This window comes from Phyllobates terribilis, unplaced genomic scaffold, assembly GCF_046119375.1.
Source record: "Phyllobates terribilis strain yellow unplaced genomic scaffold, ASM4611937v1 Scaffold_5__5_contigs__length_657084704, whole genome shotgun sequence".
Lineage (NCBI taxonomy): Eukaryota > Metazoa > Chordata > Amphibia > Anura > Dendrobatidae > Phyllobates > Phyllobates terribilis.
Genome location: NW_027362765.1, coordinates 198,234,109 through 198,260,382, shown reverse-complemented (window position 1 = coordinate 198,260,382; position 26,274 = coordinate 198,234,109). Strand labels below are relative to the sequence as shown.

The 26,274-nt window shown below is 40.4% G+C and overlaps 1 protein-coding gene across 1 annotated transcript in view; it reads left to right on the top strand.

Moving 5' to 3' along the window:
* The first annotated feature begins 379 nt into the window (after positions 1-379).
* Positions 380-26,274, top strand: part of MMP24 (matrix metallopeptidase 24) — a 197,507-nt gene continuing 171,612 nt past the window's right edge. The window contains exon 1 of the mRNA XM_073683668.1: positions 380-818. Coding sequence (XP_073539769.1) covers positions 699-818 — 120 coding nt within the window. The 5' untranslated portion in view covers positions 380-698. The remainder of the gene's footprint in view (positions 819-26,274) is intronic.

Sequence of the window (26,274 nt, the reverse complement as noted above, 5' to 3'; positions counted from 1 at the left end):
TATTCCTGTGAAGCTCCTTAAGGGTTAAATCTCCTGCGTGCAGTTTAGAAGACCAGTTTTTAAAATGGGGGCGTTAGGTTTTTTTTTATAACATATAGGCCTCTCAAAGTCTTTTCCTAATTGAAATGGTCCCTAAAAAACAGGTTTGCCATCTGTTCTAGGCGCCTTAATATTACAAATGTGGAAATTCCAAATTAACACTACCACTATTTATCAGCACCATCAGGTATTGGAGGAGTCACGTGTCCCTCTCCTCAGCATCAGGCCTGTATCCAGCCAGTGCCAACTCCGCCCCCTACCTCTTATTGGTCGGCACCCTGTATCCTTCCTCCGCCCCTCATCCCTCAGTGCTGGCCCCGCCCCCCTCGCCCATTGGCCCGCGCTGTGTGACTCTTCTCCTCGGTGCGCCTGTTACTAGGGCATCATCTCTTCCCCCCGCTCGCTACTATGAGAAGCCGCCGTGTGATGTGACAGAGAGCTGGCTGCTCGGTACGCCGAGGTCGGCCCGCCCCTCCCCGCTATTGTCCCGGGGATGGGCGCCTCACCTGCCCGCAGGGCTGTCATGCCTACCAAATAACAGCGCAGCGGCGGCACCCAGCATCCTCGCCAGCGCAGCAGCGGGGCGCCCTCTATCCCCGGGTGTGTGTGCATGTGATCCCCATGTAGCTGCCGTAGCTCCTCCACCCAGAGCCACCGTGATGGCTGAGCCTGGCATCAAGAGACGGAGACTCAAGCTGCTGGGACTGTGCATCAGAACCTGCGTCCTGCAGTGTATGGTGGTGTCTGTGCTGGGGGAAGAGAAGACCTTCATTGTGGAGGTAGGTCACCAGCCCGGCTGCCCGTCACCGGGGCCATTACCTGCCCGAGGGGCTGACACCTAGCTCTATCCATCTAACCATATATCTATCTATTCATCTAACCATATATCTATCTATCCATGATCATCCATGTGTGTATCTATGTATCCGTCCTTACATACATCCATATAAATATAGGGACATCTCATTGGCAGACACATCTGTGTATATAGAAAGAGGATATAGCTACAAAGTAACAATACAAGGCAATAAGTCTTCTGACCAAACATCTATCATCTCTCTATTTATATTTCTATCTTTCTATTTTATGAACAGTACATGCTAGAGACAAAGGCTGATGGTACAATAATACATGATAAATATGCTTATATAACAAACGTGAACTCATCTGTCTCTATCTATCTATCTCTATTATCTATCTGTCTATCAATATATCTATCTATTATCTATCTGTGTATATATCTATTATCTATCTGTATATATATATTAACTATGTATCTGTCTATCTATCTCACTATCTATCTATCTAAAAACAAAAAGACAGGAAACAGCACACAAAAAGATAGTCAGGTGCAAAAGCCCCCCAGATACATAACAGTCCTTGAAATATCCCAAAAATATGGAGGAAGCACACAAAATAGAATGAAGTGATGCAGTTTATTAGCCCATATAGCAACGTTTTGGTTCAGTATTGTGGACCTTGAGGTGGCTTGAGAAAGGTCCACAATATTGGACCGAAATGTTGCTATATGGGCTAATAAACTGCATCACTTCATTCTATTTTGTGTGCTTCCTCCATATTTTTTTGAATATCTATCTATCTAACAATCTATCTCTAACAATCTATCTATCTACCTATCTATCTATCTATCTATCTATCTATCTATCTCACTATCTATCTCTTATCCATCCATCCCTCCATCCTCACTGGCACATGTATACCATTCCTATAGGGGTTGCACACACTGCAGTGCATTGTGGGAAGGTATGTACATGCTGTAGACACACGACACACCGCTTGTTTTCTGCACTGATTGTTCCTCTGTGCACTGTATGCTGTGTGTATATACTGTATATACACATATATATATAATCCGGCTTGCTTTGTCTCACTGGCTTTGCTGGCTGCAGCTTTCCTGTACTGCAGTTATATAGAGGCCTATGGAGCTATTTGTCCATCCACAGTGGGTGATATTGAGCGGAGATAATAACCCTGTGTAATGAGCGGGTGATCAGTCATGATGGATTATGGGATATATTGTATAAGCATGAAAATGTTAGTGACCCCATGATGGTTTCACTGTGACAATGTCAGTAGTAATGCCAGTCATATTTTAAGATAATGTTCTAGTATTAAGGGGCCTTCAGCTACACGGAGATCGGTGGTTTTACTGCCTTTTGTAGTATACAGCCGTATGGACCCCATATACTGCCCAGTATAGTATGTATAGACCCCTATATACTTCCTGGTGTAGTATACAGACGTATAGACCCTGTATACTACCTGGTGCAGTATACAGACATATGGATCCTATATATTGCCTGGTATAGTATGCAGACATATAGACCCCCATATACTTCCTGGTGCAGTATACAGACATATAGATCCTATATATTGTCTGGTGTAGCATACAGAAATACAGACCACCCTATATACTGCCTGGTGTAGTATACAGAAATACAGACCACCCTATATACTGCCTGGTGTAGTATACAGACATATAGACACCATACATTGCTTGATGTTATGCACAGACATATAGACCACACATACAGCCTGGTAGAGAATACAGAAAAATAAATTCTATATACTACCTGGTGTAGTATACTGACTTATAAACCCTATTCACTGTACTATATACAGCATAGTATACAGATATATAGACCCTATACACTGCCTGATGTAGTATACAGACATATTGTATAGACACCCATATATTGGGTGTCTATATGTCTGTATACATATAAACCGCATATACTACCTGGTTTAGTATTCAGACTACCCTATACTCTGTCTGGTGTTGTATACAGACATATAAATCACATACATTGCCTGTTGTAGTGCACAGATGTACAGACCTTATACACTGGTGTAGTATACAGACGTACAGACCCTATATACACAGGTGTATTATACAGACGTACATACAGACCCTATACACTGGTGTAGTATACAGACGTACATACAGACCCTATACACTGGTGCAGTATACAGATGTATAGACCCTATACACAGGTGTAGTATACAGACGTACAGACCCTATACACAGGTTTAGTATACAGATGTACATACAGACCCTATACACTGGTGTAGTATGCAGACGTACAGACCCTATACACTGGTGTAGTATACAGATGTATAGACCCTATACACAGGTGTAGTATACAGACATACAGATCCTATATACACAGGTTTAGTATACAGATGTACATACAGACCCTATACACTGGTGTAGTATACAGACGTACAGACCCTATACACAGGTGTAGTATACAGACATACAGACTCTATACACTGGTGTAGTATACAGACGTACAGACCCTATACATTGGTGTAGTATACAGATGTATAGACCCTATACACAGGTGTAGTATACAGACGTACAGACAGACCCTATACACTGGTGTAGTATACAGACGTACAGATCCTATACACTGGTGTAGTATACAGACGTAAATACAGACCCTATACACTGGTGTAGTATACAGACGTACAGATCCTATACACTGGTGTAGTATACAGACGTACAGACAGACCCTATACACTGGTCTAGTATAAAGACGTACAGACCCTATACACTGCTGTAGTATACCGACGTACAGACAGACCCTATACACAGGTGTAGTATACAGACGTACAGACCCTATACACAGGTGTAGTATACAGACATACAGACCCTATACACTGGTGTAGTATACAGACGTACAGACCCTATACACAGGTGTAGTATACAGACATTCAGACTCTATACACTGGTGTAGTATACAGACGTACAGACCCTATACACAGGTGTAGTATACAGACATTCAGACTCTATACACTGGTGTAGTATACAGACGTACAGACAGACCCTATACACAGGTGTAGTATACAGACATACAGACTCTATACACTGGTGTAGTATACAGACATACAGACCCTATACACAGGTGTAGTATACAGACGTATAGACCCTATACACTGGTGTAGTATACAGATGTACAGACCCTATTCACTGGTGTAGTATAAAGATGTACAGACGGACCCTATACACTGGTGTAGTATACAGACGTACAGACCCTATACACAGGTGTAGTATACAGACATTCAGACTCTATACACTGGTGTAGTATACAGACGTACAGACCCTATACACAGGTGTAGTATACAGACATTCAGACTCTATACACTGGTGTAGTATACAGACGTACAGACAGACCCTATACACTGGTCTAGTATAAAGACGTACAGACCCCATACACTGCTGTAGTATACAGACGTAAATACAGACCCTATACACTGGTGTAGTATACAGACGTACAGATCCTATACACTGGTGTAGTATACAGACGTACAGACAGACCCTATACAATGGTCTAGTATAAAGACGTACAGACCCTATACACTGCTGTAGTATACCGACGTACAGACAGACCCTATACACAGGTGTAGTATACAGATTTACAGACCCTATACACTGGTGTAGTATACAGACGTACAGACCCTATACACTGGTGTAGTATACAGACGTACATACAGACCCTATACACTGGTGTAGTATACAGACGTATAGACCCTATACACTGGTGTAGTATACAGATGTACAGACCCTATACACTGGTGTAGTATACAGACGTACAGACCCTATACACTGGTGTAGTATACAGACGTACATACAGACCCTATACACAGGTGTAGTATACAGACGTACAGACCCTATACACTGGTGTAGTATACAGACATACATACACACCCTATACACAGGTGTAGTATACAGACGTACAGACCCTATACACTGTTGTAGTATACAGGTGTACAGACCCTATACACTGGTGTAGTATACAGGTGTACAGACCCTATACACTGGTGTAGTATACAGACGTACATACAGACCCTATACACAGGTGTAGTATACAGACGTACAGACCCTATACACTGGTGTAGTATACAGGTGTACAGACCCTATACACTGGTGTAGTATACAGATGTACAGACAGACCCTATACACTGGTGTAGTATACAGACGTACAGACCCTATACACTGGTGTAGTATACAGACGTACAGACAGACCCTATACACTGGTGTAGTATACAGATGTATATACTCTATACACTGGTGTAGTATACAGACGTACAGACAGACCCTATACACTGGTGTAGTATACAGATGTATATACTCTATACACTGGTGTAGTATACAGACGTACAGACCCTATACACTGGTGTAGTATACAGACGTACAGACAGACCCTATACACTGGTGTAGTATACAGATGTATATACTCTATACACTGGTGTAGTATACAGACGTACAGACCCTATACACTGGTGTAGTATACAGACGTACAGACAGACCCTATACACTGGTGTAGTATACAGATGTATATACCCTATACACTGGTGTAGTATGCAGACGTACAGACCCTATACACTGGTGTAGTATACAGATGTATATACCCTATACACTGGTGTAGTATACAGACGTACAGACAGACCTTATACACTGGTGTAGTATACAGACGTACAGACAGACCCTATACACAGGTGTAGTATACTGACGTACAGACAGACCCTATACACTGGTGTAGTATACAGACGTACAGACAGACCCTATACACAGGTGTAGTATACAGACGTATAGACCCTATACACTGGTGTAGTATACAGATGTACAGACCCTATACACTGGTGTAGTATACAGATGTACAGACAGACTCTATACACTGGTGTAGTATACAGACGTACAGACCCTATATACACAGGTGTAGTATACAGACGTACAGACCCTATACACTGGTGTAGTATACAGACGTACAGACCCTATACACTGCCTGGTGTAGTATACAGACGTACAGACAGACCCTATACACTGGTGTAGTATACAGACGTACAGACCCTATACACTGGTGTAGTATACAGACGTACAGACCCTATACACTGGTGTAGTATACAGATGTACAGACCCTATACACTGGTGTAGTATACAGATGTACAGACAGACTCTATACACTGGTGTAGTATACAGACGTACAGACCCTATATACACAGGTGTAGTATACAGACGTACAGACCCTATACACTGGTGTAGTATACAGACGTACAGACCCTATACACTGCCTGGTGTAGTATACAGACGTACAGACAGACCCTATACACTGGTGTAGTATACAGACGTACAGACCCTATACACTGGTGTAGTATACAGACGTACAGACCCTATACACTGGTGTAGTATACAGACGTACAGACAGACCCTATACACAGGTGTAGTATACAGATGTATATACCCTATACACTGGTGTAGTATACAGAGGTACAGACCCTATACACTGGTGTAGTATACAGACGTACAGACAGGCCCTATACACTGGTGTAGTATACAGACGTACAGACAGACCCTATACACAGGTGTAGTATACAGACGTACAGACAGACCCTATACACTGATGTAGTATACTGACGTACAGACAGACCCTGTACACAGGTGTAGTAAACAGACGTATAGACCCTATACACTGGTGTAGTATACAGATGTACAGACCCTATTCACTGGTGTAGTATACAGATGTACAGACGGACCCTATACACTGGTGTAGTATACAGACGTACAGACCCTATATACACAGGTGTAGTATACAGACGTACAGACCCTATACACTGGTGTAGTATACAGACGTACAGACCCTATACACTGGTGTAGTATACAGATGTACAGACAGACCCTATACACTGGTGTAGTATACAGACGTACAGACCCTATACACTGGTGTAGTATACAGACGTACAGACCCTATATACACAGGTGTAGTATACAGACGTACAGACCCTATACACTGCCTGGTGTAGTATACAGATGTACAGACAGACCCTATACACTGGTGTAGTATACAGACGTACAGACCCTATACACTGGTGTAGTATACAGACGTACAGACCCTATACACTGGTGTAGTATACAGACGTACATACAGACCCTATACACAGTACGTCTGTATACTACACCTGTGTATAGGGTCTGTATGTACGTCTGTATACTACACCAGTGTATAGGGTCTGTACGTCTGTATACTACACCAGTGTATAGGGTCTGTACGTCTGTATACTACACTAGTGTATAGGGTCTGTCTGTACATCTGTATACTACACCAGGCAGTGTATAGGGTCTGTACGTCTGTATACTACACCTGTGTATATAGGGTCTGTACGTCTGTATACTACACCAGTGTATAGGGTCTGTACGTCTGTATACTACACCAGTGTATAGGGTCTGTCTGTACATCTGTATACTACACCAGTGTATAGGGTCTGTACGTCTGTATACTACACCAGTGTATAGGGTCTGTACGTCTGTATACTACACCTGTGTATATAGGGTCTGTACGTCTGTATACTACACCAGTGTATAGGGTCCGTCTGTATACTACACCAGTGTATAGGGTCTGTACGTCTGTATACTACACCAGTGTATAGGGTCTGTCTGTACATCTGTATACTACACCAGTGTATAGGGTCTGTACGTCTGTATACTACACCAGTGTATAGGGTCTGTACGTCTGTATACTACACCTGTGTATATAGGGTCTGTACGTCTGTATACTACACCAGTGTATAGGGTCTGTACGTCTGTATACTACACCAGTGTATAGGGTCTGTACGTCTGTATACTACACCTGTGTATAGGGTCTGTATGTACGTCTGTATACTACACCAGTGTATAGGGTCTGTACGTCTGTATACTACACCAGTGTATAGGGTCAGTACGTCTGTATACTACACCTGACCCTATACACTGGTGTAGTATACAGACGTACAGACCCTATACACTGGTGTAGTATACAGACGTACATACAGACCCTATACACAGGTGTAGTATACAGACGTACAGACCCTATACACTGGTGTAGTATACAGACGTACAGACCCTATACACTGGTGTAGTATACAGACGTACATGCAGACCCTATACACAGGTGTAGTATACAGACGTACAGACCCTATACACTGGTGTAGTATACAGGTGTACAGACCCTATACACTGGTGTAGTATACAGGTGTACAGACCTTATACACTGGTGTAGTATACAGACGTACAGACCCTATACACTGGTGTAATATACAGACGTACAGACCCTATACACTGGTGTAGTATACAGACGTACATACAGACCCTATACACAGGTGTAGTATACAGACGTACAGACCCTATACACTGGTGTAGTATACAGGTGTACAGACCCTATACACTGGTGTAGTATACAGGTGTACAGACCCTATACACTGGTGTAGTATACAGACGTACAGACCCTATACACTGGTGTAGTATACAGACGTACAGACCCTATACACTGGTGTAGTATACAGACGTACATACAGACCCTATACACTGGTGTAGTATACAGACGTACAGACCCTATACACTGGTGTAGTATACAGACGTACAGACCCTATACACTGGTGTAGTATACAGACGTACATACAGACCCTATACACAGGTGTAGTATACAGACGTACAGACCCTATACACTGGTGTAGTATACAGACGTACAGACCCTATACACAGGTGTAGTATACAGACGTACAGACCCTATACACTGGTGTAGTATACAGGTGTACAGACCCTATACACTGGTGTAGTATACAGGTGTACAGACCCTATACACAGGTGTAATATACAGACGTACAGACCCTATACACTGGTGTAGTATACAGGTGTACAGACCCTATACATTGGTGTAGTATACAGGTGTACAGACCCTATACACTGGTGTAGTATACAGATGTACAGCCAGACCCTATGCACAGGTGTAGTATACAGACGTACATACAGACCCTATACACTGGTGTAGTATACAGACGTACAGACCCTATATACACAGGTGTAGTATACAGACCCTATACACTGGTGTAGTATACAGACGTACAGACCCTATATACACAGGTATAGTATACAGACCCTATACACTGGTGTAGTATACAGACATACAGACCCTATATACACAGGTGTAGTATACAGACATACAGACCCTATACACTGGTGTAGTATACAGACATACAGACCCTATACACTGGTGTAGTATACAGACGTACAGACCCTATACACTGCCTGGTGTAGTATACAGACGTACAGACCCTATACACTGGTGTAGTATACAGACCCTATACACTGCCTGGTGTAGTATACAGACGTACAGACCCTATACACTGCCTGGTGTAGTATACAGACGTACAGACCCTATACACTGCCTGGTGTAGTATACAGACGTACAGACCCTATACACTGGTGTAGTATACAGACGTACATACAGACCCTATACACAGGTGTAGTATACAGACGTACAGACAGACCCTATACACTGATGTAGTATACTGACGTACAGACAGACCCTATACACAGGTGTAGTATACAGACGTATAGACCCTATACACTGGTGTAGTATACAGATGTACAGACCCTATTCACTGGTGTAGTATACAGATGTATAGACGGACCCTATACACTGGTGTAGTATACAGACATACAGACCCTATACACTGGTGTAGTATACAGACGTACAGACCCTATACACTGCCTGGTGTAGTATACAGACGTACAGACCCTATACACTGGTGTAGTATACAGACCCTATACACTGCCTGGTGTAGTATACAGACGTACATACCCTATACACTGCCTGGTGTAGTATACAGACGTACAGACCCTATACACTGCCTGGTGTAGTATACAGACGTACAGACCCTATACACTGGTGTAGTATACAGACGTACATACAGACCCTATACACTGGTGTAGTATACAGACGTACAGACCCTATACACTGGTGTAGTATACAGGTGTACAGACCCTATACACTGGTGTAGTATACAGGTGTACAGACCCTATACACAGGTGTAATATACAGACGTACAGACCCTATACACTGGTGTAGTATACAGGTGTACAGACCCTATACATTGGTGTAGTATACAGGTGTACAGACCCTATACACTGGTGTAGTATACAGATGTACAGCCAGACCCTATACACAGGTGTAATATACAGACGTACAGACCCTATACACTGGTGTAGTATACAGGTGTACAGACCCTATACATTGGTGTATTATACAGGTGTACAGACCCTATACACTGGTGTAGTATACAGATGTTCAGCCAGACCCTATACACAGGTGTAGTATACAGACGTACATACAGACCCTATACACTGGTGTAGTATACAGACGTACAGACCCTATATACACAGGTGTAGTATACAGACCCTATACACTGGTGTAGTATACAGACGTACAGACCCTATATACACAGGTGTAGTATACAGACATACAGACCCTATACACTGGTGTAGTATACAGACATACAGACCCTATACACTGGTGTAGTATACAGACGTACAGACCCTATACACTGCCTGGTGTAGTATACAGACGTACAGACCCTATACACTGGTGTAGTATACAGACCCTATACACTGCCTGGTGTAGTATACAGACGTACAGACCCTATACACTGCCTGGTGTAGTATACAGACGTACAGACCCTATACACTGGTGTAGTATACAGACGTACATACAGACCCTATACACTGGTGTAGTATACAGACGTACAGACCCTATACACTGGTGTAGTATACAGGTGTACAGACCCTATACACTGGTGTAGTATACAGGTGTACAGACCCTATACACAGGTGTAATATACAGACGTACAGACCCTATACACTGGTGTAGTATACAGGTGTACAGACCCTATACATTGGTGTAGTATACAGGTGTACAGACCCTATACACTGGTGTAGTATACAGATGTACAGCCAGACCCTATACACAGGTGTAATATACAGACGTACAGACCCTATACACTGGTGTAGTATACAGGTGTACAGACCCTATACATTGGTGTATTATACAGGTGTACAGACCCTATACACTGGTGTAGTATACAGATGTTCAGCCAGACCCTATACACAGGTGTAGTATACAGACGTACATACAGACCCTATACACTGGTGTAGTATACAGACGTACAGACCCTATATACACAGGTGTAGTATACAGACCCTATACACTGGTGTAGTATACAGACGTACAGACCCTATATACACAGGTGTAGTATACAGACATACAGACCCTATACACTGGTGTAGTATACAGACATACAGACCCTATACACTGGTGTAGTATACAGACGTACAGACCCTATACACTGCCTGGTGTAGTATACAGACGTACAGACCCTATACACTGCCTGGTGTAGTATACAGATGTACAGACCCTATACACTGCCTGGTGTAGTATACAGACGTACAGACCCTATACACTGCCTGGTGTAGTATACAGTGGAATTCTGTGGATATGCTGCTTGCCGTTAATGGCTGGTGTATTTACTATGGCGTGAGATCCCACGTAGCAGTAAACATGGCGATCATTTATCCGCCAGGCATATTGACATCATTGTACATGGGCCGATGGCTTGTGTTAGTGTGAGTGACCTGATCGCACCTTATGATACCCCATACCCTATACATCTGCTGTAATGCTGCCATCCGAAGAGACCCAATAGAAGGAGCTGGCAGCTTGTACTGGTGAACCTGCTCATAAACGCCTGCACATCAGCACCGTGCCTTTAAGGTTCAACTCCTTGTACTGTGACTTACAGGGGCAGCAGAGCTGAGCTTGTCATTTGGCACTATTCATTATGTTATTAATCTGTGTTTTCTGATGGTTTACATAGGACTGCATGTTAATTGTCTTATCTCAGTCCTCTGCCACAGTGTGTTATCTGTGGCAAGTAAAGAAGATGATTGATCTTCACTGCTGCTATGTCTTATATTATCTGTGGTTTTACATAGGACTGCGGGTTATCCAACCTCATTGCAGTGTCACAATGTGTTAAATGTGGTTTTACACAGGACTGCATAGGCACCTACAATATTATCATGATATAGAGTGTTTTCTTTGGTTTTACATGGGACTGCAGGTAAAACTAGCGCATCATTTGATCGATAAAGAGGTAGATGAGATATTTAGCTCTGCTACATCTTCAGCTCTCGGTGCCAGCTAGAATTGCGTGCCTATGTTGTCTCATCCGCAGAGCGTGGTTGGTGATCATGGCATAATACCCAGAACAGCGTGTACGTGGCACCTATCTGAGGACGCCCCGATATTTAGGAATCTGCCCCCTTTCTCTGAATAATGACAATTATTGGAAGCGTCGGATTGTAACTTGAACAGAAAGCAGCATTGAGGACAGATGTACGGGGTTCTGGGGCAGAGATTTCCATAAATAGATATTCCAGGAGACAATGTATAAATAGATGGAGCAGCAATATAAGGACGGAGGAGGCGACGGGATTGGCTGCAGCCGGCAGGAGTCGTACATCAGCATCATTTGTTGCTAGACAAGCATTCTGTGCTTCTAACAAGTCATTGTTATTAGGAGGCAACGACTACCACAGGCCGCAGCTATGTATGGAGTCCGTAATAGCCGGACCGCGATCAATACGCAACCAAAGACTTCACTGCAGGGCTTATCATAAATATAACATGGCCATCATACTAAATTATCAATAACATGGGGATCACACTGTCATCATCTATATAACATGGGGATCACACTGTAATCACCTCTATAAAATGGGGATCACACTGTCATCATCTATATAACATGGGGATCACACTGTAATCACCTCTATAACATGGGGATCACACTGTTATCATCTATATAACATGGGGATCACACTGTAATCACCTCTATAAAATGGGGATCACACTGTCATCATCTATATAACATGGGGATCACACTGTAATCACCTCTATAACATGGGGATCACACTGTCATCATATATGTAACAAGGAAATCACATTGTAATCATCTATATAATTTGGGGATCACACTGTCATCATCTCTATAACATGGAAATCACACTGTCATCATCTATATAACAATGGGGATCACACGGCAATCACCTCTATAACACGGAAATCACATTGTCATCATCTAGATAACATGGGGATCACATTATAATTATATCTATAACATGGGGATCACACTGTCATCATCTATATAACATGGGGATCACACTGTAATCACCTCTATAAAATGGGGATCACACTGTAATCACCTCTATAACATGGGGATCACACTGTAATCACCTCTATAACATGGGGATCACACTGTAATCATTTATATAACATGGAGATCACACTGTAATCACCTCTATAACATGGGGATCACACTGTCATCATCTATATAACATGGGGATCACACTGTAATCACCTCTATAACATGGGGATCACACTGTCATCATCTATATAACATGGGGATCACACTGTAATCACCTCTATAACATGGGGATCACACTGTCATCATATATGTAACAAGGAAATCACATTGTAATCATCTATATAATTTGGGGATCACACTGTCATCATCTCTATAACATGGAAATCACACTGTCATCATCTATATAACAATGGGGATCACACGGCAATCACCTCTATAACACGGAAATCACATTGTCATCATCTAGATAACATGGGGATCACATTATAATTATATCTATAACATGGGGATCACACTGTCATCATCTATATAACATGGGGATCACACTGTAATCACCTCTATAAAATGGGGATCACACTGTAATCACCTCTATAACATGGGGATCACACTGTAATCACCTCTATAACATGGGGATCACACTGTAATCATTTATATAACATGGAGATCACACTGTAATCACCTCTATAACATGGGGATCACACTGTCATCATCTATATAACATGGGGATCACACTGTAATCACCTCTATAACATGGGGATCACACTGTCATCATCTATATAACATGGGGATCACACTGTAATCACCTCTATAAAATGGGGATCACACTGTCATCATCTATATAACATGGGGATCACACTGTAATCACCTCTATAACATGGGGATCACACTGTCATCATATATGTAACAAGGAAATCACATTGTAATCATCTATATAATTTGGGGATCACACTGTCATCATCTCTATAACATGGAAATCACACTGTCATCATCTATATAACAATGGGGATCACACGGCAATCACCTCTATAACACGGAAATCACATTGTCATCATCTAGATAACATGGGGATCACATTATAATTATATCTATAACATGGGGATCACACTGTCATCATCTATATAACATGGGGATCACACTGTAATCACCTCTATAAAATGGGGATCACACTGTAATCACCTCTATAACATGGGGATCACACTGTAATCACCTCTATAACATGGGGATCACACTGTAATCATTTATATAACATGGAGATCACACTGTAATCACCTCTATAACATGGGGATCACACTGTCATCATCTATATAACATGGGGATCACACTGTAATCACCTCTATAACATGGGGATCACACTGTCATCATCTATATAAAATGGGGATCACACTGTAATCACCTCTATAAAATGGGGATCACACTGTCATCATCTATATAACATGGGGATCACACTGTAATCACCTCTATAACATGGGGATCACACTGTCATCATATATGTAACAAGGAAATCACATTGTAATCATCTATATAATTTGGGGATCACACTGTCATCATCTCTATAACATGGAAATCACACTGTCATCATCTATATAACAATGGGGATCACACGGCAATCACCTCTATAACACGGAAATCACATTGTCATCATCTAGATAACATGGGGATCACATTATAATTATATCTATAACATGGGGATCACACTGTCATCATCTATATAACATGGGGATCACACTGTAATCACCTCTATAAAATGGGGATCACACTGTAATCACCTCTATAACATGGGGATCACACTGTAATCACCTCTATAACATGGGGATCACACTGTAATCATTTATATAACATGGAGATCACACTGTAATCACCTCTATAACATGGGGATCACACTGTCATCATCTATATAACATGGGGATCACACTGTAATCACCTCTATAACATGGGGATCACACTGTCATCATCTATATAACATGGGGATCACACTGTAATCACCTCTATAACATGGGGATCACACTGTCATCATATATGTAACAAGGAAATCACATTGTAATCATCTATATAATTTGGGGATCACACTGTCATCATCTCTATAACATGGAAATCACACTGTCATCATCTATATAACAATGGGGATCACACGGCAATCACCTCTATAACACGGAAATCACATTGTCATCATCTAGATAACATGGGGATCACATTATAATTATATCTATAACATGGGGATCACACTGTCATCATCTATATAACATGGGGATCACACTGTAATCACCTCTATAAAATGGGGATCACACTGTAATCACCTCTATAACATGGGGATCACACTGTAATCACCTCTATAACATGGGGATCACACTGTAATCATTTATATAACATGGAGATCACACTGTAATCACCTCTATAACATGGGGATCACACTGTCATCATCTATATAACATGGGGATCACACTGTAATCACCTCTATAACATGGGGATCACACTGTCATCATCTATATAACATGGGGATCACACTGTAATCACCTCTATAAAATGGGGATCACACTGTCATCATCTATATAACATGGGGATCACACTGTAATCACCTCTATAACATGGGGATCACACTGTCATCATATATGTAACAAGGAAATCACATTGTAATCATCTATATAATTTGGGGATCACACTGTCATCATCTCTATAACATGGAAATCACACTGTCATCATCTATATAACAATGGGGATCACACGGCAATCACCTCTATAACACGGAAATCACATTGTCATCATCTAGATAACATGGGGATCACATTATAATTATATCTATAACATGGGGATCACACTGTCATCATCTATATAACATGGGGATCACACTGTAATCACCTCTATAAAATGGGGATCACACTGTAATCACCTCTATAACATGGGGATCACACTGTAATCACCTCTATAACATGGGGATCACACTGTAATCATTTATATAACATGGAGATCACACTGTAATCACCTCTATAACATGGGGATCACACTGTCATCATCTATATAACATGGGGATCACACTGTAATCACCTCTATAACATGGGGATCACACTGTCATCATCTATATAACATGGGGATCACACTGTAATCACCTCTATAAAATGGGGATCACACTGTCATCATCTATATAACATGGGGATCACACTGTAATCACCTCTATAACATGGGGATCACACTGTCATCATATATGTAACAAGGAAATCACATTGTAATCATCTATATAATTTGGGGATCACACTGTCATCATCTCTATAACATGGAAATCACACTGTCATCATCTATATAACAATGGGGATCACACGGCAATCACCTCTATAACACGGAAATCACATTGTCATCATCTAGATAACATGGGGATCACATTATAATTATATCTATAACATGGGGATCACACTGTCATCATCTATATAACATGGGGATCACACTGTAATCACCTCTATAAAATGGGGATCACACTGTAATCACCTCTATAACATGGGGATCACACTGTAATCACCTCTATAACATGGGGATCACACTGTAATCATTTATATAACATGGAGATCACACTGTAATCACCTCTATAACATGGGGATCACACTGTCATCATCTATATAACATGGGGATCACACTGTAATCACCTCTATAACATGGGGATCACACTGTCATCATCTATATAACATGGGGATCACACTGTAATCACCTCTATAAAATGGGGATCACACTGTCATCATCTATATAACATGGGGATCACACTGTAATCACCTCTATAACATGGAGATCACACTGTCATCATATATGTAACAAGGAAATCACATTGTAATCATCTATATAATTTGGGGATCACACTGTCATCATCTCTATAACATGGAAATCACACTGTCATCATCTATATAACAATGGGGATCACACGGCAATCACCTCTATAACACGGAAATCACATTGTCATCATCTAGATAACATGGGGATCACATTATAATTATATCTATAACATGGGGATCACACTGTCATCATCTATATAACATGGGGATCACACTGTAATCACCTCTATAAAATGGGGATCACACTGTAATCACCTCTATAACATGGGGATCACACTGTAATCACCTCTATAACATGGGGATCACACTGTAATCATTTATATAACATGGAGATCACACTGTAATCACCTCTATAACATGGGGATCACACTGTCATCATATATGTAACAAGGAAATCACATTGTAATGATCTATATAATTTGGGGATCACACTGTCATCATCTTTATAACATGGAAATCACACTGTCATCATCTATATAACATGGGGATCACACTGTAATCACCTCTATAACACGGAAATCACATTGTCATCATCTAGATAACATGGGGATCACATTATAATTATATCTATAACATGGGGATCACACTGTCATCATCTATATAACATGGGGATCACACTGTAATCACCTCTATAAAATGGGGATCACACTGTAATCACCTCTATAACATGGGGATCACACTGTAATCACCTCTATAACATGGGGATCACACTGTAATCACCTCTATAACATGGGGATCACACTGTAATCACCTCTATAACATGGGGATCACACTGTAATCATTTATATAACATGGAGATCACACTGTAATCACCTCTATAACATGGGGATCACACTGTCATCATATATGTAACAAGGAAATCACATTGTAATCATCTATATAATTTGGGGATCACACTGTCATCATCTCTATAACATGGGGATCACACTGTCATCATCTCTATAACATGGGGATCACACTGTCATCATCTATATAACATGGGGATCACACTGTAATCACCTCTATAACACGGAAATCACACTGTCATCATCTAGATAACATGGGGATCACATTATAATTATATCTATAACATGGGGATCACACTGTCATCACCTATATAACATGGGGATCACACTGTCATCACCTCTACAGCATGGGGATCACACTGTAATCATCTATATAACATGGGGATCACACTGTCATCAACTATATAACATGGGGATCACACTGTAATCATCTATATAACATGGGGATCACACTGTAATCATCTATATAACATGGGGATCACACTGTCATCATCTATATAACATGGGTATCACACTGTCATCATCTATATAACATGGGGATCACACTGTAATCACCTCTATAACACGGAAATCACATTGTCATCATCTAGATAACATGGGGATCACATTATAATTATATCTATAACATGGGGATCACACTGTCATCATCTATATAACATGGGGATCACACTGTAATCACCTCTATAAAATGGGGATCACACTGTAATCACCTCTATAACATGGGGATCACACTGTAATCACCTCTATAACATGGGGATCACACTGTAATCACCTCTATAACATGGGGATCACACTGTAATCACCTCTATAACATGGGGATCACACTGTAATCATTTATATAAAATGGAGATCACACTGTAATCACCTCTATAACATGGGGATCACACTGTCATCATATATGTAACAAGGAAATCACATTGTAATCATCTATATAATTTGGGGATCACACTGTCATCATCTCTATAACATGGGGATCACACTGTCATCATCTCTATAACATGGGGATCACACTGTCATCATCTATATAACATGGGGATCACACTGTAATCACCTCTATAACACGGAAATCACACTGTCATCATCTAGATAACATGGGGATCACATTATAATTATATCTATAACATGGGGATCACACTGTCATCACCTATATAACATGGGGATCACACTGTCATCACCTCTACAGCATGGGGATCACACTGTAATCATCTATATAACATGGGGATCACACTGTCATCATCTATATAACATGGGTATCACACTGTCATCATCTATATAACATGGGGATCACACTGTCATCATCTATATAACATGGGGATCACACTGTCATCATCTATATAACATGGGGATCACACTGTCATCATCTATGTAACACGGAAATCACATTGTAATCATCTATATAACATGGGGATCACACTGTCATCATCTATGTAACACGGAAATCACATTGTAATCATCTATACAATATGGGGATCACACTGTCATCATCTATATAACATGGGGATCACACTGTCATCATCTATATAACATGGGGATCACACTGTCATCATCTATGTAACACGGAAATCACATTGTAATCATCTATATAACATGGGGATCACACTGTCATCATCTATGTAACACGGAAATCACATTGTAATCATCTATACAATATGGGGATCACACTGTCATCATCTCTATAACATGGAAATCACATTGTCATCATCTATAAAATGGGGATCACACTGTAATCATTTATATAACATGGAGATCACACTGTAATCACCTCTATAACATGGGGATCACACTGTAATCACCTCTATAACATGGTCATCATATATGTAACAAGGAAATCACATTGTAATCATCTATATAATTTGGGGATCACACTGTCATCATCTCTATAACATGGAAATCACACTGTCATCATCTATATAACAATGGGGATCACACGGCAATCACCTCTATAACACGGAAATCACACTGTCATCATCTAAATAACATGGGGATCACATTATAATTATATCTATAACATGGGGATCACACTGCCATCATATCTATAACATAAAGATCACACTATAATCACATCTATAACATGGGGATCACACTGTAATCATATCTGTAACATGGAAATCACACTGTAATCACTTCTATAACATGGAGATCACATTAAAATCATATACAGTGGCATGTAAAAGTTTTGACACCCCTGGTCAAAGTTAGTGTTATTGTGAACAGTTAAGCAAGTTGAAGATGAAATGATCTCTAAAAGGTCTGAAGTTAAAGATAACAGATTTCCTTTGTATTTTAGGAAAAAAATATATTTTTTAAATCTTTTACATTTTAAAAATGACGAAAAAGGAAAATGGACCAATGCAAAAGTTTGGGCATCCTGCATGGTTAGTACCTAGTAGCACCCCCTTTTGAAAGTATCACAGCTTGTAAAAGCTTTTTGTAGCAAGACAAGAGTCTTTCAATTCTTGTTTGAGGGATTTTCATCCATTCTTCCTTGGAAAATCCTTCCAGTTCTGTGAGATTCCTTGGTCATCTTGCATGCACTGCTATTTTGAGGTCTAGCCACAGATTTTCATTGATGTTCAGAAGAGGGGATTGTGAGGGCCATTGTAAAACCTTCAGCTTGCACCTTTTGAGGTAGTCTATTGTGGATTTTGATGTGTGTGTTAGGATCATTAACCATTTGTAGAAGCCATCCTCTTTTCAACTTCAGCTTTTTTACAGATGGTGTTATGTTTGCATCAAGAATTTGTTGAAATTTCATTGAATCCATTGTTCCCTCTACGCGTGAAATGTCCCCTGTACCATCAGCTGCAACACAACCCCAAAGCATGATTGATCCACCCCCATGCTTAATAGTTGGTGAGATGTTATTTTCCTGAAATTTGGTGGCCTTTTTTCTCCACACATATCTTTGATCATTGTGGCCAAAGACTTCTATTTTAACCTTTTCGGTCAAAAGAACTTGTTTCCAAAATGTATCAGGCTTGTTTAGATGTTCTTTTGCATACTTCTGATGCTGAATTTTATGGTGAGGCTGCATGAGAGGTTTTCTTCTGATGACTCTTCCATGAAGGTCATATTTGTGCAGGTGTCTCTGAACAGTAGAACAATGAACCACAAAGCTAGAGTCTGCTAAATCTTTCTGTAGGTCTTTTGAGGTTAAGCGGGGGTTCTGATTTGCCTCTCTAGCAATCGTATGAACAGCTCTCACTGAAATTTTGCTTGGTCTTCCAGACCTTATCTTGACCTTCACTGTTCCTGTTAACTGCCATTTCTTAATTACATTTCAAACTGAGGAAAGGGCAACTTGAAAACACTTTGCTATCTTCTTTTAGCCTTCTCCTGCTTTATGGGCCTCCACCATTTTCATTTTCAGAGTGCTAGGCAGCTGCTTAGAATAACCCATGGCTGCTGTTTTTTTGGCATAAAGTTAGAGGAGGCTTGGTTTTTATAAAGCTGGGAAATTTTCATCACCTGGCATTTCCTAACGATGGTAGTGAACAAGCCATAACCCTAACAGGCTAATTAAGGTCAGAAACCTTGGTCAAAATTATCAAAGCACACAAATCTCCAAGGGTGCCCAAACTTTTGCATAGGCCCATTTCCCTTATTGTAATTTTTTTAAATGAAAAAAAAGACAATATATATATTTATTTGCCTAAAATACAACTGAAATATGTCATCTTTAACAATATGCCTTTTAGAGATCATTTCATCTTCAACTTGCTTAACTGTTCACAATAACAGTGATTTTGACCAGGGGTGCCCAAACTTTTACATGCCACTGTATGTAACATGGGGATCACACTGTAATCATGTCTATAAAATGCAGATCACACTATAATCACCTCTATTACATGGGGATCACACTGTATTCATCTATATAATATGGGAATCACACTGTAATCATCTATATAATATGGGGATCACATTGTAATCATCTATATAACATGGGGATCACACTGTAATTACCGCTATAACATGGGGATCACACAATAATCATATCTGTAACATGGAGATCACACTGTAATCACCTCTATAACATAAAGATCACAATCAAATCATATTAGTAACATGGAGAGCACACTGTAATCATGTCTATAACAGAGATCACACTATAATCACTTCTATAACATGGGAATCACACTGTAATCATCTATATAATATGGGGATCACATTGTAATCATCTATAAAACATGGGTATCACACTGTAATTATCAATATAATATGGGGATCACACATAATCTCTATAACATGAAGATCACCTTGTAATCATACTTATAACATGGAGATCACACTGTAATAATTTATATTAAATGGAGATCACACTGCAATAATCTTTATAATATGGAGGTCACATTGTAATCATCTATATAACATGGGGATCACACTGTAATCATCTATATAACATGGGGATCACGCTATAATCATATCTATAACATGGGGATCACACTGTAATCATCTATATAACATGGGGATCACACTATAATCATATCTATAACATGGGGATCACACTGTAATCATCTATATAACATGGGGATCACACTATAATCATATCTATAACCTGGCGATCACACTGTAATCACCTCTGTAACATGGAGGTCACACTGTAATCACCTCTGTAACATGGGGATCACACTGTAATCATTTATATAACATGGGTATTACACTGTAATCACCTCTATAACATGGAGTTCACACTGCAATAATCTTTATAATATGGAGATCACATTGTAATCATCTATATAACATGGGTATTACACTGTAATCACCTCTATAACACGGAGATCACACTGAAATCATCTATATAACATGTGGATTACACGTAATCATCAACATAACATGGGGATCATATGTAATCACCTCTATAACATGGAGATCACACTGTAATCATCTATAAAACATGGGGATCGCACTGTAATCATATCTGTAACACGGAGATCACACTGTAATCATCTATATAACATGGGGATCACATTGTAATCATCTATATAACACGGAGATCACACTGTAATCCTCTATATAACATGGGGATCATATTGTAATCATCTATATAACATGGAGATCACAGTGTAATCACCTCTATAACATGGGGATCACACTGTAATCATCTATATAACACGGAGATCACACTGTAATCCTCTATATAACATGGGGATCACATTGTAATCATCTATATAACACGGAGATCACACTGTAATCCTCTATATAACATGGGGATCATATTGTAATCATCTATATAACATGGGGATCACATTGTAATCATCTATATAACACGGAGATCACACTGTAATCCTCTATATAACATGGGGATCACATTGTAATCATCTATATAACACGGAGATCACACTGTAATCCTCTATATAACATGGGGATCACATTGTAATCATCTATATAACATGGAGATCACATTGTAATCATCTATATAACATGGAGATCACAGTGTAATCACCTCTATAACATGGGGATCACACTGTAATTGTATTGGTCTTCTCTTGTGGGCTGAAAGGACTTGTTAGGTTCCCCCTAGGCTCCAGGGCCTGCTATGACTGCAACCCCTGCACCCACTACAGTTAAGGCCTTGCCTGAGACTTTATTTGGTGTCAGTTCTGGTACCTCGTGGAATTATTTGTCAAATTGGACTGTTACCATATTGTTTCTTTAGCCAATGAAAAACATCTGTTACTCACAGGCGCTTTCCATTGTCTGCAAGTAGACGAGCAGCTGATTGCTTGATGTAAAGGCCGAGGAGGGTGCTGATGAGGAGGGATTCTTTACAGCTTTATTAGATTTTTTCCATAATTTTTTTTATAATTTTACTGCCCCATCTTTACCCTACACCACTTGCTTACGACAAAGGTAGGCCATCTTTTTGCTCTAAGGCTGTTGGAGCCCAACTCTATTTGGAATAATCCCTTACTGGGTGTCCTATGCCGAACGCTCTCTTTTTTTTTTTTAAGAAACGTATAGTTAGGAAACAATGGTGGGGAACTTCCCCAAGTGTCATAGAGAAGGCTGAGATGGAAACAAGGATTAGTCTCTTCTGTTATGGCTGGCACCCAAATGGGGTCCCATTTTCTTGTTTGCTTTGGGTTCTTAGTCTTCTATGTTCACTATTGTGTATGAATCCCTCTATGGCACAGCAAATTTTATTTTGATTCGTCCCTTTTCTTACTTTTTTTTCGATTAGCCAGAAATGACGGAATTAGCATGCTTCGGTGAAAACGATTCCTCAATTTGAGGAAAAAGCGCCACAGCACCTAATGGATCGGAGACTCTGCTGGGGCACCCTTTAGTAAGCCAGACTGCAAGGGGCAATGTTGTAGCTGTGGTCACATAAAGCATACTTTATTTATCGGAGTGGAAAAACTGGGTAGAGTCACTCACACATTTACAAGGAAAATTCCCAGCATATATATTATTTGTATCCATTGGCCATAATGGACTATGCTATTCTTTGCCTGTGTGTGAAGTATGCCAATGCATATTTGAGAGTCTTGAATTTTATTCGAAAATTCAAATTTGCAATAATTAAAGATGCACAGTCTGAAAGGCGTTTGCCACGCTAATAATTCTGTGGTTGGTTCAGGTTATGATGCTAAGTGAGTATTTTTAACTTTTCTAATAAAATTCAAGTTTTTAGAAGATCCTGATGCAGGAACAATTTTTTTTTTTTCATCCTCAAATTCTGCGGCACTGCTAGTTCCGAGCCTCGGACTTCCATATGTGTGAGCTGCATATCCGTAGAGTGCCATACATCGGAGACACCTGGCCTCTGATTTATACTACTGTCTTATGTGTCCTGCACTGATGTATATGTTTACCATAAAGTCGCTGTTATAATCTGGGATTTGTGCATTGCCCCCTCTGGATACTTCCATAGCCAGCCAGATCCAAAAAGTTGGACGCACATAATAATATCAGTAGTGGTTGAAGATATTGGAGCAGCCATCCCTGTGCATTCAGTGTCCGTCTGGCAGATGTTTAGAGGGCAATCTGACGCCACGAGCTACTCTAATTCACCAGGATTTGTCCATCAGGTTAACCGACCCTCTAGTCCCATTTCTTGGCATCTTTTATAGTGAACCTTTCCTTTGAACCCAGCGGGCACGTGATGTGTTATCGACCACATCAAATTTGTGCTCACAACATATTGATTGAAATGATGGAACCCTTTCTTCTCCATCTGTCGGGGAGAGGTCACTAGTAATGACGCGAAAATCAAGGTTTTTTTTATTTTCTGGGGATAAAATTTCCAAACAGTAATAAGATGAAATCACCAATCAATAATGACATCAGCACCCGCTCCTCCAGCATCGAGCTGGAAAGTCATTTACCATAAAAGATGACTGTGATAAATGCATTAGGTAATTTAACGTAAGAATTATACGGCCTGCGTGCATTAGTGAGGAGTAGCTGCCGCCGTCTCCATTCTCCTCAGTGTTGTTGAGGTGGAGGTGAAGAACGCGTTATCTTCTATGATGCCGTAGACCTTATGGACAGAGCCCCTCTGACTAACTATGCGCCATGCATCTTATTTCCATTGAGTTTCATTATATGCCCAACAACAGCAAAATTTGGTCTCCTCAGGTCCAAAAGTACTACAGAGTGGAGGTAGCCACTACTATTGCTTATTGACTTAGTTCACCAATGCTGGCTGTCTCCTTTGGAGTATTATCCATTTTCTTTCTTTTTCTTCCCTCTCCATGATTTGGTTGATTGTGTCTATCCTATTCGCGGTCATCCTCTTCCTCTTTTCCTTTTGACCATTTGGATATTTCAGTGAATTTTGTATATTTTATGCCCACAGAATGTCTCCAGTCTGCTCATATGAACGTCAAATAAAAATGTCAAGATTATTACCTCAGAGATTCACTTTTTAATGCTTTTATATTTCACAATACTTGAGAGACTTCTTTAATCCTAAATATGAAATTAAAAAAAAGACAATGGAGAAATGTCATAAAGGCTTCAGAAAAAAAACCATACAGTATGTAGAGCACACATGGGTGCATTGGGTAGGTGTAGCACGGTACACAGTGGTGACCAAGCTGCGAAAATACTTGCACCCCATATTTGGGACCCTTGGATCTAAGTGCCTTCTAGTACATTTATAAAGGGATACAAACCATATCAGTGGGGGTCCGAAACCTGGCATCCCCACCAACCAGCTATTACCTCCGTCAGAGGCCAGATGTTAACAGTGTATAGAACCGAGGGAACTGCACATCAGCTCCTATTCTAGGATCAGTTCCATCTGTTACTGATGGGGGCAAAGCTTAGCAATCTCTTCTGAACTCCTGTGATCCTATGGTCCTGATTCATTAAGAATGGCTTTTCAGATACCATTCTTAATGAGGGGTGTGCATGAATACGATGCGCTGAATTCATAAAAAGGAACAAGCCATTTAATTAATTCGGCACATCTTATTAGAGACGTGCACCTTGCCATAAATATTACTCCAGTGAGAGACTGGAGTAACATTTGTGGTGTAAGAAACTCTGCCACTTTCCATGTATTTAATGGCCCTAGTGTAGCCACACCCTGTCTCACCCCGGTTCCCCCCAGCTTCGCCCATTTTGGTAGAGTTGCTTGAAACTGGCGTGAA